A 12875-nucleotide genomic window follows, 5' to 3' on the forward strand; every position below is an offset into this window, starting at 1 on the left:
CCTCGCAGCGATACACACACGCTGTCACACACACAGACACACTCTAGAGCGTACGGCACTGCCGGGAAAATACCTCCGACTGTACACAGGTTAAAATGGGAACAGACAGCAGACAGCAGCTCAGAGGGAGTGTTTTGCGAGGATTACTGTCAGCTCAGAGGCTAAACCGTGAAGGTGGGCTTCACCTGACCCAAGCTTGAAAACTGGCCAATCACAGCTCCGGTAGCTAACACACTGGCACCCTGATGGGAAGTCAGAGATAAGAGTCACAGGTCACTGCCTGATTGACACCAGTCTGATATCCAAGCAGATTATGCGTGATAATGACTCAACCTAATCTAAAAATAAACTTTGATAGTGGTCCTTGAACGTGTGTAATGTCATAAAAAAACACAGATTAAGAGTTATGCTGGTATATACAATTTGTTCCAATGTGTTTTCCTTAACTGTTGTTGAAAAGAACATCTATTTGATTAACACATTCTGACAGGGATTACCTATCAAACGTCAGCTTTTCACTTGGCAATGGATTAACCTAAATCTCCAAAGACACATACTGGCGCATGGGCACTCTCGCACGCAAGACATACGTACACACAAGAGCTGGGTATATGCATATCAGTACATTTATATCAATAAGTCACTGTTCAAATGTACTGTATGACCTTTTATTGGAAAAAGGCATTTTTGGACCCTGAATTGGACCTGCTTGTTACAGAACTGCTCAGTCTGTAGTTATCTTCATCTAAATATAGTGAAGTCACTAGTGAAAGGCCCATCGATTCAGTGAACAAGTTATAAAAAAAAAAAAACATCTTTATCATATTACAATACATTACAATGTCAAAACACACAACTTATTGACAGTGGTTATAAAGTGTTGCAGAGGTTAGGAGCATAATACAAATATTGATAGAGGTACAGAACAAACCTTCACAGAGATAACAGAGAAGGTCTTAAAAACAGTCCTTTGAAAGTTTATTTCCTAAAGCCTTCAATATACGCCTTTTAAATTGGCACAAAAAATATACAAATGTGTGTATGCATTTCTGGTGACGGTTTAGTTGACATGCAGGCATCGACCAATCTCAAACTTAAATCGTTAAAGAGGAAAAAGGCACAAAGTGACGACAGCACAAAAAAAAACACAGAGGCCTTTCCCTTTGGGGACAAGAGGAAAAAGAAAGATGGGCAGACAAGCAGTGACCCGAATAGGGGCTGATGACATAGCTCTACTGGACACACCCCTGGGCGGAGCTAGTGTCATTCAACGCCCCCCCCCCCCCCCCCCCCACACACACTTTAGCTGGCACTGTGAACATCACGGGGGGGGCACTGAGGACCGGTGCTGGCAGACGCACCCCCCTGGTCCACAGGTGCTACCATATTGCACGAGTATACAACAGTCTTCAATGGCCCCAAAGCAGAAGCCTTGACTCAAACATGGTTTACCAACGAGCCGTGGCTAGCCATGGATTTGGGACTGGGCCCAGTTGTTTCACAATTAAAATGATCTGCATTAAGGATTCCTTGTTCAGTGCATCACAGAATACTGCAACACTACGCACGTGCCCTACGTGACCTAAAAGGTGTCAGTATGGCTACTAAACTAAAACAAAACTCAAAGGGTTTATATAGGGTCAGTCAAACAGAACTATAAGAGATTTGCACACTACACAGATATGAAGGAAATACTGCTTGTTCTTTTGCTCGTTCTTGATTGGGTCGCAGTGAAAGTAGAGAAGAGGGCGAGGATATATCGGTTGGCCACGGTTGGGGTGCCATGAACTACCAGGCGACACCAGCCGTGCACCCCTCTGGAGCATACTCGTATGTCGAAGGGATTACGATCAAGATTGCAAATAAATTACTGTCCATAGCATTAGCGTGGCGGGGCAGGTGTGTCCCCCACCAGTGCACTGCTTCTCACCAGAGCCTAAAGTAGAGCACTTCCAAAGGGAACAGAGTGTCTGTAGAGAGGAGCTCCGCGCCCTCGCCAGTTAGAACTCGTCGTGTCGTGCCAGGGCTTCCCCAAAGTCTGTGGCCTGACTGCCCACAAACAGGTCGTACTTCTCCACGATCTCCGCCTTGGTCAGACGGCCATCCTAGTGGAGAAACAGCACAGCCGTTAGCCACTGGTTAGCTGTTTAGCTTCTGTGTGCTCAATTCAGAATACTGGGAGAACGCCGGCAGAGGAAACACACTGACGCAAAGGTGAGCATGCACATGCGCACGCACGCACGCACACACACACACACACACACACACCTTGTCTGTATCAGACTCGTAGACCAGGTGCTTGGCCTCGGCCTCTGCGTGGTCATAGTCAGAGGGCAGTATCCAGTCTCTGGTCTCTTCCTTGTCCATGCGGCCATCTTTGTTTTTGTCTCTGAACTCTGTGAACTGCTCCCTCTCTGTCTTCACCCATTCTGGCTCTGATGGGTCCCCCTCCTGGTTGTACATGTCACCTGCAGGCGACACAACAAGACCGGGACAGAGTAAGGAATGTGAGAGGGACTTACTGCTGGAATGCCTATGTAATGCACCTGGTAAAATGTAGACCATTCATTGACACAAAACTACCAAAACTGTTAGAACAATGCACTTATAATCTTTGACTTTCTGCTACTTTGTACATGCACCATTTGTGTGTCGCTTTTGATCAAAGTGGATAAATGAATACATTGACAAATGTAAATAACTGCCCCACTTGCATATAAGTAGGGCTGTGAAAAATAACGTATTATGTTTAAATTACAGGATTAATTTTGTTATTTTTGTTTAACGCATTTAACGTAATATACCCTCAATTCCACCCAATCTGCAACTTCTGGATGAGAAGTTCGTGTTCCAAAAAAACTAAGACGCAACATCCAATAAAACCAAAGCGATATGCACACTTGGAAGACGTTATCGCTCTGTATAAGAGCGTCTGCTAAATGCCTGAATGTTATTGTTTCACCGAAGCAATTCCAGCCTAAAGTTGGCGAGGGGAGTAGAATGCTCCAAACCACCCTCACTGAACAGCGTAGGGCCCTCACTAAGTCTGCCTGTGACAAGGTGACTAGCACAGATGCCAAATGTATTGCAAAAAGCTGTAGAACGATTGATATTGTTGAGGACGAGGGGTTCACCAAAGTTTTGCGAGTGGCAACGGGTGACTCGAGCATCAAGGTACCGCAAAATCAAAGACGCACACTAATGACAAAAATTCTGAAAATCTGTAATATGTAATGTAATTAATCATGATTAATCCACAGAAACCTGTGATTAATTTGATAAAAAATGTTAATCATTTCACAACTCTACATATAAGTTATAACTCACCTATGTACTCCTCTAGGTCGATGAAACCATCTCCATTTTTGTCTATGTCCTCCATAGTCTCCTACAGCAAGGAAGGAGAGCACAGTGCATGAAGACCAAGGTTACCATTCAAAACAAACAAGTTCCAATCCAGTACCTGTATGCGTAAATGTGTGCATTTTAATGTGCACCGTTTGTCTGCGTGAGTGTGTACTTGTGGGTGCGTGACCCACCAGCACTACTATGTCCTTCATATGGTCATACTCCTCAGGGTGGAGGAAGGCTGTGAACTCCTCCTTATTTGCTTTACTGTCTGCATCCTGGTCGGCCATCTTGAACCTTCTCTCATCCCGAGCCATCATCTGTCTGTAGCTGAAGCCATCTTCGGGGTCTGGATCATCTGAAGATCGCACAGGTGGGTCAACAAACTTGCACTGGTGGAGGTTTGTCATGTTTGTTTATTTTTTTTTAGGTTAACAGCAAAATGATAGCTTTGTGTTCCTTTGAGAGGAAGGACAAGCGTGCACATACCAAGTATATATCCGTATGTGGCATTCTTGTATTCCTCCCAGGACACCTGACCATCCCCGTTGAGGTCATGACCCTTCCACTGGCGGTCCACATCATCATAGATCCATCTCTTCTGTGCGTGCTTAATCCACTTTTTCATTTCTTCAGTAGACACATATCCATCTCTGTCCTCATCTATACGATCTACCAGCATACTAAAGAGAGAGAGAGAGAGAGGGACGTTCAAATAGGCAGTTTAAGAAGCCGTGTATATTTTTCGCGAGTGTGAGATGGTGTGAGACGTGTGTTTTACCCGAGTCTCTCTTTGCTCTCCTCTGGTGTTAGTTGATCAAAGGTCTTGGCCTCATCCTGTCCCAGAAAGGCTTCGTGGTCGTAGTCAAAGTTCTCCTGGTCATCGTGATCCCGGTCGCTGAGCAGATCGTCATGGTGGACACGGTCCTTCTTCTCCGTGGGTTTACTGGTGGCGTACACCACACACAGTGCAAAGCACATCATGATAAATGGTCGCAGCTCCATCGTCACAAACATACACTGCCTGGGCCAGAGGAGAGAAAGGGGTATGTCTAAATAACACATTTAAGTAGTACAGGGATCAGTTAAGTGATGTCTTTAATTCTTAGTGGGTGTATTTCCGTGATTTGCATAAATTACTTCTGACAGATGAAAGCTGAATTGCTTTATAGTATTAGTGCAGTAAACTTTGTCAGTCTGATGCATTATTGTAATGTCTACCCTTCGTTTCTCATTTTTCGACATATAGGCACCACCCATCTACATATTCCGCAACACAGGGACAGTGAATTGTAATTTAAAAGACAAGCGTATGTCTACATTATCCATTGTACCGAATCATAAATGTGGGTTTGTCGAATTAACTAGACTAACTTGACCATACAGCAAGCTAGCTGTAGCTAGCTAACTACTGTACCAGTACTAGTAACCTCTGTTGACTACGTCCACTTCACCTGGCATGCTACTAATAGCATAGATTTAGTCTATATACTTGTATTTATAGACTAATGTTTCCTTACATTTCTCCTTTTTCAAACAAAAGACAATTAAACTTACCGGTCTCTTTTTTTGTCTGTCGGGTCTGGATATTGAAGGAGCGTCAAGCTAGCCGCAATAATGAATCTCATTTCCGGTTGATTTCATTAAAAGAGTTTCAAAGTAAAGGTCACGAGATGAAATCTACTAGGTATGATTTGACAGGGGAAAAGTTTACCTTCTTTCCCAAAACAGTCGTAAAAGATATGTTACAGCTACATGAACACGATAAGAAATATGTGTTTCACAATGTGAAATGTATTTAGGAATGTGAGAATAATGAGAGTACTAATAACAATAATATTAAATGGGATACTCTATCATGTACATGGCGTATGGGAACATTTTCCAACAGTATCAATTGATGTTGACTGGTGCTCTAAGTGTCTTTGGAATTTCAATGAGTGGGGCTCAGAACACTTGTTGTTGGCTACATGTAAATTAATCCCATGGCCAGGTATACAATGTACAAACAAAATGTCAGGCTTGTTAGTAATTTTTAATGGCTGGTTTCCTAAGCCTCACTGAGTGTACAAAATCTGTTTAATATTAATGGAGGCTATGTATATTCTGTATGTCCAATTTGTTATTAAGACAAAAAGTTGTTAATAATATTAATAAACATGTTTTTTGTACTTTCTGTGCATTTTGACATGTTCATTTACTTATTTTACAGCTTGGTACAAATAACAAGACTGATCAATTTCAATGATCTTAATTTATATTGACTCCGCTTTTCAACTGGGATTTCCTTTTAACCGTTATGTCTCGACGTCTCAGGCTCTTACTTTGAAAGCAAATTCATGAACCCGGAAATGTAGTTGAACACTTTTGAGGCTAGTTTCACGGTAGTGGACGTGGTGGACGTTCACTCCGGCCCGGATACACACCCTTTACTTTACCATCTTTTCCTGGCCTAGGACGAGTCCGATAGCCAATGGCGTTACAGATGCAGCTTTTTGGAACGCCATCACTCCAGTGCCTTGTCGCTCGTCGATTGGTCCACTTCAGATCAGCATCGGTGATTGGATTGGCTTATAACCGCCACGTCCTCAACCCACATATTGCAACAATGTGTAATATATAAACTCCATTCATAAAAAGAACACTGAGTAAGGCAACTTACAAATGCTTGTTTACTAATAAAACTCTTATAGACGTTTTTGAAAGAGTGCTAAAATTTCGAGCTATTTAAAAGCGTTTGCGATTATTCATTAGCCCAATTTTACAGTCCCAAGTAGGGCTGACAATGTATTTCAGGATACATTTCAAGTGCACATGGATTTACACATCCTATTCTTCTGAAAATGTATTGTCAGGGTCATTTTAAATCCATTTGGCTTCAAGGTTACATAAAAACAAGTTCTGGTGTATTTTATTTCAACATCAATGGTTTCAATACAATATACAATTTTAAGGTACTGTTAATGTTCTGCAGTAATCCTATACTGTGTGGGCTGAAGGCAATACCACAAAACTGACCAACTACTTTAGGCATTCCCTTAATATGTTCAAGCTGTGGTGTATCACAACCAGATTAAACATCAAAATGGAAAGGAAAATGTTTCAGTTATTAATGTATTTCCTGCTCCACAATCAAGACAAATATATATTTTTGGTAGCCACATGAAGCTACATTGACACACCTTGTCAGTGATGAGCACTGTCTGGCTCACAGCTGTCACAGAGACATTGTTTGTAAAACTAAGTCACTAGGTGCACCAGGCAAGAGGAACTAAACACTCTTTCCTAGACCATTCAGTCAAGGACAGTTTTCTATATGTTGTCTGTCAGGCTCCTGCCAATCCTTCTGTATGCTCCTTGTCGTCCAGGTCACAGGGCTGTCAGTGACTGATCTCAGCAGTCTATAATGTTTGGTCAACTCCCTAAATCCTGATGCATTTCTCCTTCTTCTGTGGTTTGTTGTCCCGTTTCCTCCACATTACCCGTCTTCTCTGCGCCCTTGGTGGAGTGACAGGGGGTCTCCGCAATCTTTCCGTCACATGGTAGTGGCTCGTCAAGTTTTTCTGCACAATCAACAATACAAACAGCAACACATTGAAATAAACCTTTAGACAGAGCAAGTCAAGCTAATTAAAATGTTGTATGATGTATGTACAGTGTTTGGCTAGTATGAGCTTGAGTGTAACTGTGTGAGGACAAACCCGAGCTGGTTTCTCCCTCTTTCTTCTCGGATAGGAAGATACGTTGCATCATCAGTTTTTTCCCGGTGTGGCATTTGTATTTCAGCTGAGGGCCAGTGTCTCTGTCCTGTCCTGATACATCAGGGAAACAAAGCAGGGTTGAGTCATGAACACAAAAGATAAATAGAATGACCAAGCCAGGAGACAGGGAAAGGCAAAGAACGTACTAGTAATGTCTTCCTCCTGAAACAGTACACAGGTCCCCAAGAAATCTGCAAGAAGATGGACGGAGAAACAGAGGTGGGTGAGATTTATTTTCCAATATCCACAACACCAATGTGCAAGTACTCAACATTTTGCTGAGAGCAGAATGAGGGTTTCTCCTACCTTCGTATTCCCCTGCAAACACATATGGTCCTACTTGCATTATTGGACGCTCGCTATCAATGTCCTTCAAAATGAGAGAGATGAGAAGTTGATCAAACTTAACTGCATGTTTTTTTGGTATAGGTTGTGCTGCAAACTTAATGAATGTGTTATTGCAATAAGATTCAAGTGTTAAAGACTCACTAGTATCTTGCAAGTTCCCCCTTGGCACTTTGTCAGGAAATCTGAGTTGATAATACCAGAGAGCTCTACCACAACCAACTGCTCCTGGATACACGGGTAGAAGCCAATTGGGATTCAATTCACGTAAAAGCTATGTGAATGTCTAAACTTGTAACTGCTGCAGCAACACACTGGACAGGGACCATGCACCACCAGAGAGAACTGCTGATTCAGTAGCCTTACCTCTTCCTCCCAATCGTCTTCAATATCTGACATTCTACAGATGATAACAGCAAGATTAGAATTAATGTAACTAAAGTGGCTAGCTGACCTAGCTAATGAATCCTTATTTAGCCATGGGCCATTTCTCGACAAGTATCCAGCTAGCTAGCAGTAGTTGGCGAAAACATGGAGCTCACAGATTAGATTTGTTGTTTGGATACAATGTGTCGCTGCACCACCATCCGCTATCGTACCTTACTTTCTTACTAGTCACCAATATCAAACCAAGTGGTTTCTTTAGCAGTAAGAATTGGGTTAACAACACCGAAATGCTAAGGAGTTAGGCTGTACTTGTTACAAGCGTAAACCTAATGGTTAGGTTACAAATGTATTCCACATCCGCATTTGAACATAGTATGGTGTCCAGTAAGGTCCAGAACACATTTGATGAGCGATTCGGAATGAACCACAAAAATTCTTTCAGTAGACCTACTAAAATATCACCTCCAGGGTGCGCTTTTGCAGCATTCTTTGAGTCTTTCTGGTAGATCAGCTGCTCGTATGCGATGGTTCCTTACCTGGCAAAATGTACGTCTCTCTCTATCTCTTCTCTCTCTCTCCTTTAACAATCTTTTAGCAACGGGAACAGTTCAAACACATCTGCAGGTGGACAAGTACACAGTCTTGGCTTTAGACTGCAATTAAAATACAGCAATCTTAATGTAAAACTGTTCCTATATATATATATATATATATATATATATATATATATATATATATATATATATATATATATATATATATATATATATATATATATATATATATATATATATATATATATCTTGATATACGAGAGATGTTATAGAGATATAGAGATTATTAAGAAAACATTCATATTAATACAATTATTAAGAATAAAATATTCTGTCCGTTTATTGAACTCTTGCAATTGGTATCTACAGACAACATGCACGTACGAGTCCGTTTGGCCGAAGTGAATTGCCGAAATCCGTAGCCTCTCTTATGAACTGGATAAGGAATCAACTTCTACTCAGGCCTGTTTTTGCTCTCTATGAATATTCCAAATGCATTTCTATTCACCCCATTCATTTCATCCTTCTCTGTCAGCTTATAAGTCTACTGTACAAGTGTATTTTTTCGATAACAGAATATTCGAAACCAATGGCATGAAAGCTCTTTGTGAAATAAGATAAAGACAATAGCAAATATTGAAATAAAATATTATAAGTCACATTGGACACGATACAATTGAAACAATAACCTTAAGTACCAACAATAACTGAACATTATTATTATTAGTAGCCTATTGTTGTAGGCCTATTCTAACGCCCAACAGTTTAATTTAAAATAAGTAGTGGCGTATGAACTTTGCTTATCATAAATCATTTGAAAGGCCTACACTTCTGTTTAAAAGCAAAATATCAGAAAGTCTCTGCTCCCAGAACAAAACGTTATAAGCCTACATAAAATACAAATATCTGGACTATATATAGCTGTTGAAAACAGCGTTTGAAATCAAATGAAAATAGCCAATAGGCAGAGGCCTACATCCAATTTGTTTAAGAAGACTAAATCGGTTTAATAATATATGTATAGGCCTATTGTAGGAAATAGGGCATAGGCTATGACCACTTTAGACCCCTGTTGTCTCATAAAGTAGTTTGTCAGAAAGTGATGTGGACAGTCTTGGCTTAAATGTGATAGGAAAACGGCGTTTTTGAATTAAAAAAAAGTTTATTCCATCGGACAACAATATGAATATGGTTCAGATAAATTTGACAAATGCGTCATACTGATCCCGCCGACTCTTACGCCGGATTAAAGGAAATTGCAAAGAATGAGGTATATCTTTTATTGGCTATCCAACCCATCTCTCTCCCTCTCTCTGTTTCTGTCTGTCTCACTCTCGGTCGCTCTTTCTCACTCCCTCTCCGAATCACCCCCCCCCCCCCCTTCCATATCATTTCTTTAATACTGGACCTCGGTGAGGTTGTCATGTCGACCAGCTAACAAGTTACTATGGCAACGGCTCGAGGGGGTGAGCACTGACTAGGGAGAAGCCTATCCTTAGGGAGTATAAGGACAGAGTCGAAAAGAAGGTATTATAGTAAATAAGATGCCAGGGTGTTTTAGAAGAATGGAGATGTGAGATCATCCTAAATGTGTGTGTGGGGGGGTGTGTGTTCTGATATGAACTGTCTTGGAAGTCAAACCCATATTACAAATTGCAAAATTTACTAAAAAGGTGCCATCATGATGAATAGCCAGTGCAAGGTTATTCTCAGACAAGGTTACTCATCACAACACCATCACAGAACCACCCCTTGTGCATGTGTGATATACAGTGTGGCCGTGTTCAGTGCTTACCCTGGGGCAGACAGGGAGTGGTCAGGGGAGTGGTTGACATTCGGTATGCTCTGGAGGGTGTCAGATGGTCCCCCTGGTCCACCCCAGCCAGACACTTTGTCACAGAAATGTCATAAAGACAAGTTGGGGAGCTGGGTGGTTGGGGGTTGGGGTCTCATTTTGCCTGGGGGGTGTAGTGGTGGTTAATTGCCCTATTAGCAGTGACAGGGTAAATCGGTGGTGGGGCTACTATGTTGCAGGGAAAACAACAACCCCGAGATTATGCCTGAGGGCAAGGCAACTGGGTGGCATGGATAGTTCATGAGTGTGTATGGGTGTTTGAGATGGTGTATCCGTGTGTGTGTTTTTTTGTCAGGATGTGTGTGTGTGTGTGTTGTGCAAGTATGTGAATGCAGGATCTGCATTGCTAAAATGGTGCATTTTGGTAAGAGATTGTTTCCTAATTTGGCCAACACACAATAGGTTAACATCTGTCCTGATATATAATCCATAAGGATTCACAGTCAGTTTCTGAAAAAGATTCATAGCCTGTTTAAGTTTCGAAAAAAGGTCAGGTGTAAGAGATGTGTAGCCCATAGGTAACCTTAATGATTCGTAGTTTTTACCCCGTTTCTATTAATTCAGTTTAGCTGAAATAAATTAAACGTCGTCACTTGCCCCTGCATAAGCCTATGTTCTGGTAAAGGAGAACAGCAGGTGTCTGGATACAAGTCGCGTGCAAACGCTCGTGTAGACCAATGAGGTCCAGTTTGTGGTCACTTTGTTTGTTGAGATTAACCACATTTCCATGCGAGACTAGTCCACACGGTGCGCGTGTGTTTGTCTTTGTTTTTTTTTACGCACAATAGCCTACATAGCCCACTTGCTTTTTTCATAATTTGTTTACAGTCAACTTAGCCTTTTAAACATTCATAGATGTGTAGCCTATTTACGCAATAGGAATTCTTTGTAGAAATAGCCTAGTTATATCGATTTGATATTCTGTTGGCATTGTCTCTGCAGTGAAAAGAGGCTATCCTATATTTTGTATATTCTTCTGAACATGAGCTATTGGTCAATTTGTGGAGCTAAAACTGAATGACAACACGTTTAAAGCAGGATGAACGAAAGTAAAGAGCCGAGTAGCCTAATCTAAAATATGGTTGGATCATTTAAAAATTATTATAATAACAATGATCAAATAACCACGTTATCTCATCCATGAATCAATTGTCAAACTATAGCCTAATCTTTGTAACAGCACAAATCTGCGTTAATTTAGCGCACTAAAATCTCAAATCCGTTTCAAATGGATTTCAAACGTGGACACGCGAATCATTTGTAGTTTCTTGTTATTTTAGTGAACCACACAGGCTAATCAAATACAATGATAGGCTGGATTATCAACCCCAACTGAGAGAAGATTGTTTGGGTTTTCAGAAACAGTCGGACTATTGGCTATAGCAAACAACATATTTTCATTTAGGATTTCATAGGACTGATAGGCCTAAAATGGTTACACCCACACCCAGATACACGCACACAAACACACACACACACACACACACACACACACACACACACACACACACACACACACACATACGCATAGAGAGGGAAAGAGAGAGGACGTCGCTAGAATTTTATATAAAGACAACGTCGCATAATTTCAGGCTCCACTTGATTTAGGCCTGTAAAGATCCCGCGTATTCATCTCGTGTAAAATATGATTTAACTGACTGCATTACATTTTTGTTTAAATATTAATTAACAAAAGGGCCTACAATAGCCTACATTTGAGTTTCTATTACATATCAACAATATAGGGTAGGCCTACAAACATGCAACAACAGTTTATTTTTCAGACACAGCTATCCAGGGGAAGACAAGACCTAGGTTATATTTAGATTTTTTTTTTCTAAAGGTAGGACAGATTTGTGTTCAATAGAATCTGGATTTTGAGAGAACGACAGATTGCACATCACTTATGAAATCAACAACTGCATTATCATAACAATAGCCTCGAATGTGAGGACGCCTGTCGACGAGGAGAGAAAACAGAAGGATTTTCTGTCCATGTTTACTCAAACATATTTGAGTACTGTGAAGACAGTTCAATGGACAGACACCAGTATATGACCACACGACACGATTTGTTGTTCAACTATTAATCAAACCCTGTTTTCTAGTAAGATGATTGAGAATCTAGTCAGTTCACTTGTGTATATTTAGACTAGCCTACATTGACTGTAATTGTGATTTTGGGGTAATTTGAATAATTAAATCAATTCAAGAATCAAATTATTAAGACTAGCAATTTGAGCAATTATAAACTATGGTCAATGTTTAAGCGTGGAGGCGAATGGGGCTTTATCATCATAGAAAGAGAAGAAAACAGCCTGTATCGGCATCTGCTCTAGGCATATCAAATACATTATGATAAGCTATAGGAAATTATTTTATAGTCAAGACAAATTTAAGTATTGAATTAATATGAATATTCCAAATTATAGCTGTGTAAACTCTTCTAGTTGGCCAAATCACAGGTTTAGAATAAGCGGTGACTCAGCTAGACATGAGGTTTTGTTCAATTTTCTGGCTGGAATATTGACATCGGCAGATTTGTTTAACATATCATATGTGCTTTCTATCTTTTCGAATGTTTTTTCCCAATCTCATCTCCCTCTTTCGGCCGTCTCTCTATCG

The 12875-nt window shown here is 40.8% G+C and overlaps 2 protein-coding genes across 3 annotated transcripts; both read right to left on the reverse strand.

The window, feature by feature from the left end:
- Nucleotides 1–654: 654 nt before the first annotated feature.
- Nucleotides 655–4970, reverse strand: calub (calumenin b). 2 transcript variants are annotated; one of them, XM_084673021.1, is made up of 7 exons: nt 4906–4970; nt 4130–4372; nt 3838–4031; nt 3540–3706; nt 3328–3388; nt 2269–2468; nt 655–2105 (listed from the first exon to the last, which is right to left on the reverse strand). In XM_084673021.1, the coding sequence occupies exons 2-7, from the start codon at nt 4363–4365 to the stop codon at nt 2001–2003; spliced, it is 963 nt and encodes a 320-aa protein (XP_084529147.1). In that variant the 5' UTR covers nt 4366–4372; nt 4906–4970; the 3' UTR covers nt 655–2000. The 2 variants fall into 2 exon arrangements, with proteins under 2 accessions (XP_084529147.1, XP_084529148.1); XM_084673022.1 differs by having other exon boundaries at nt 4130–4368; nt 4906–4952.
- A 1262-nt stretch (nt 4971–6232) lies between these two features.
- gtf3c6 (general transcription factor IIIC, polypeptide 6, alpha) lies at nt 6233–8248 on the reverse strand. The gene is made up of 7 exons (XM_084672030.1): nt 8054–8248; nt 7821–7854; nt 7599–7682; nt 7416–7479; nt 7256–7300; nt 7050–7160; nt 6233–6911 (listed from the first exon to the last, which is right to left on the reverse strand). The coding sequence occupies exons 2-7, from the start codon at nt 7851–7853 to the stop codon at nt 6763–6765; spliced, it is 486 nt and encodes a 161-aa protein (XP_084528156.1). The 5' UTR covers nt 7854; nt 8054–8248; the 3' UTR covers nt 6233–6762.
- Between the last annotated feature and the right edge of the window lie 4627 nt (nt 8249–12875).

The sequence above is a fragment of the Hypomesus nipponensis genome, chromosome 14, assembly GCF_054491055.1.
Source record: "Hypomesus nipponensis isolate SF chromosome 14, ASM5449105v1, whole genome shotgun sequence".
Classification (NCBI taxonomy): domain Eukaryota; kingdom Metazoa; phylum Chordata; class Actinopteri; order Osmeriformes; family Osmeridae; genus Hypomesus; species Hypomesus nipponensis.

Bases quoted from the DNA above. Each gene is read 5' to 3' on its own strand.
- calub (XM_084673021.1), bottom strand. From the start codon at position 4,365: ATGTTTGTGACGATGGAGCTGCGACCATTTATCATGATGTGCTTTGCA. The intron at 3,389-3,539 runs GTGGGTCACGCA...TCCTTGCTGTAG, and splicing joins TGAAGGACATAGTAGTGCTG to GAGACTATGGAGGACATAGA. The intron at 2,469-3,327 runs GTGAGTTATAAC...TGTCGCCTGCAG, and splicing joins CGACCTAGAGGAGTACATAG to GTGACATGTACAACCAGGAG.
- gtf3c6 (XM_084672030.1), bottom strand. From the start codon at position 7,853: ATGTCAGATATTGAAGACGATTGGGAGGAAGAG. The intron at 7,301-7,415 runs GTAGGAGAAACC...ATCTTCTTGCAG, and splicing joins GTTTGCAGGGGAATACGAAG to ATTTCTTGGGGACCTGTGTA. The intron at 6,912-7,049 runs GTTTGTCCTCAC...TTGATTGTGCAG, and splicing joins AGAGGGAGAAACCAGCTCGG to AAAAACTTGACGAGCCACTA.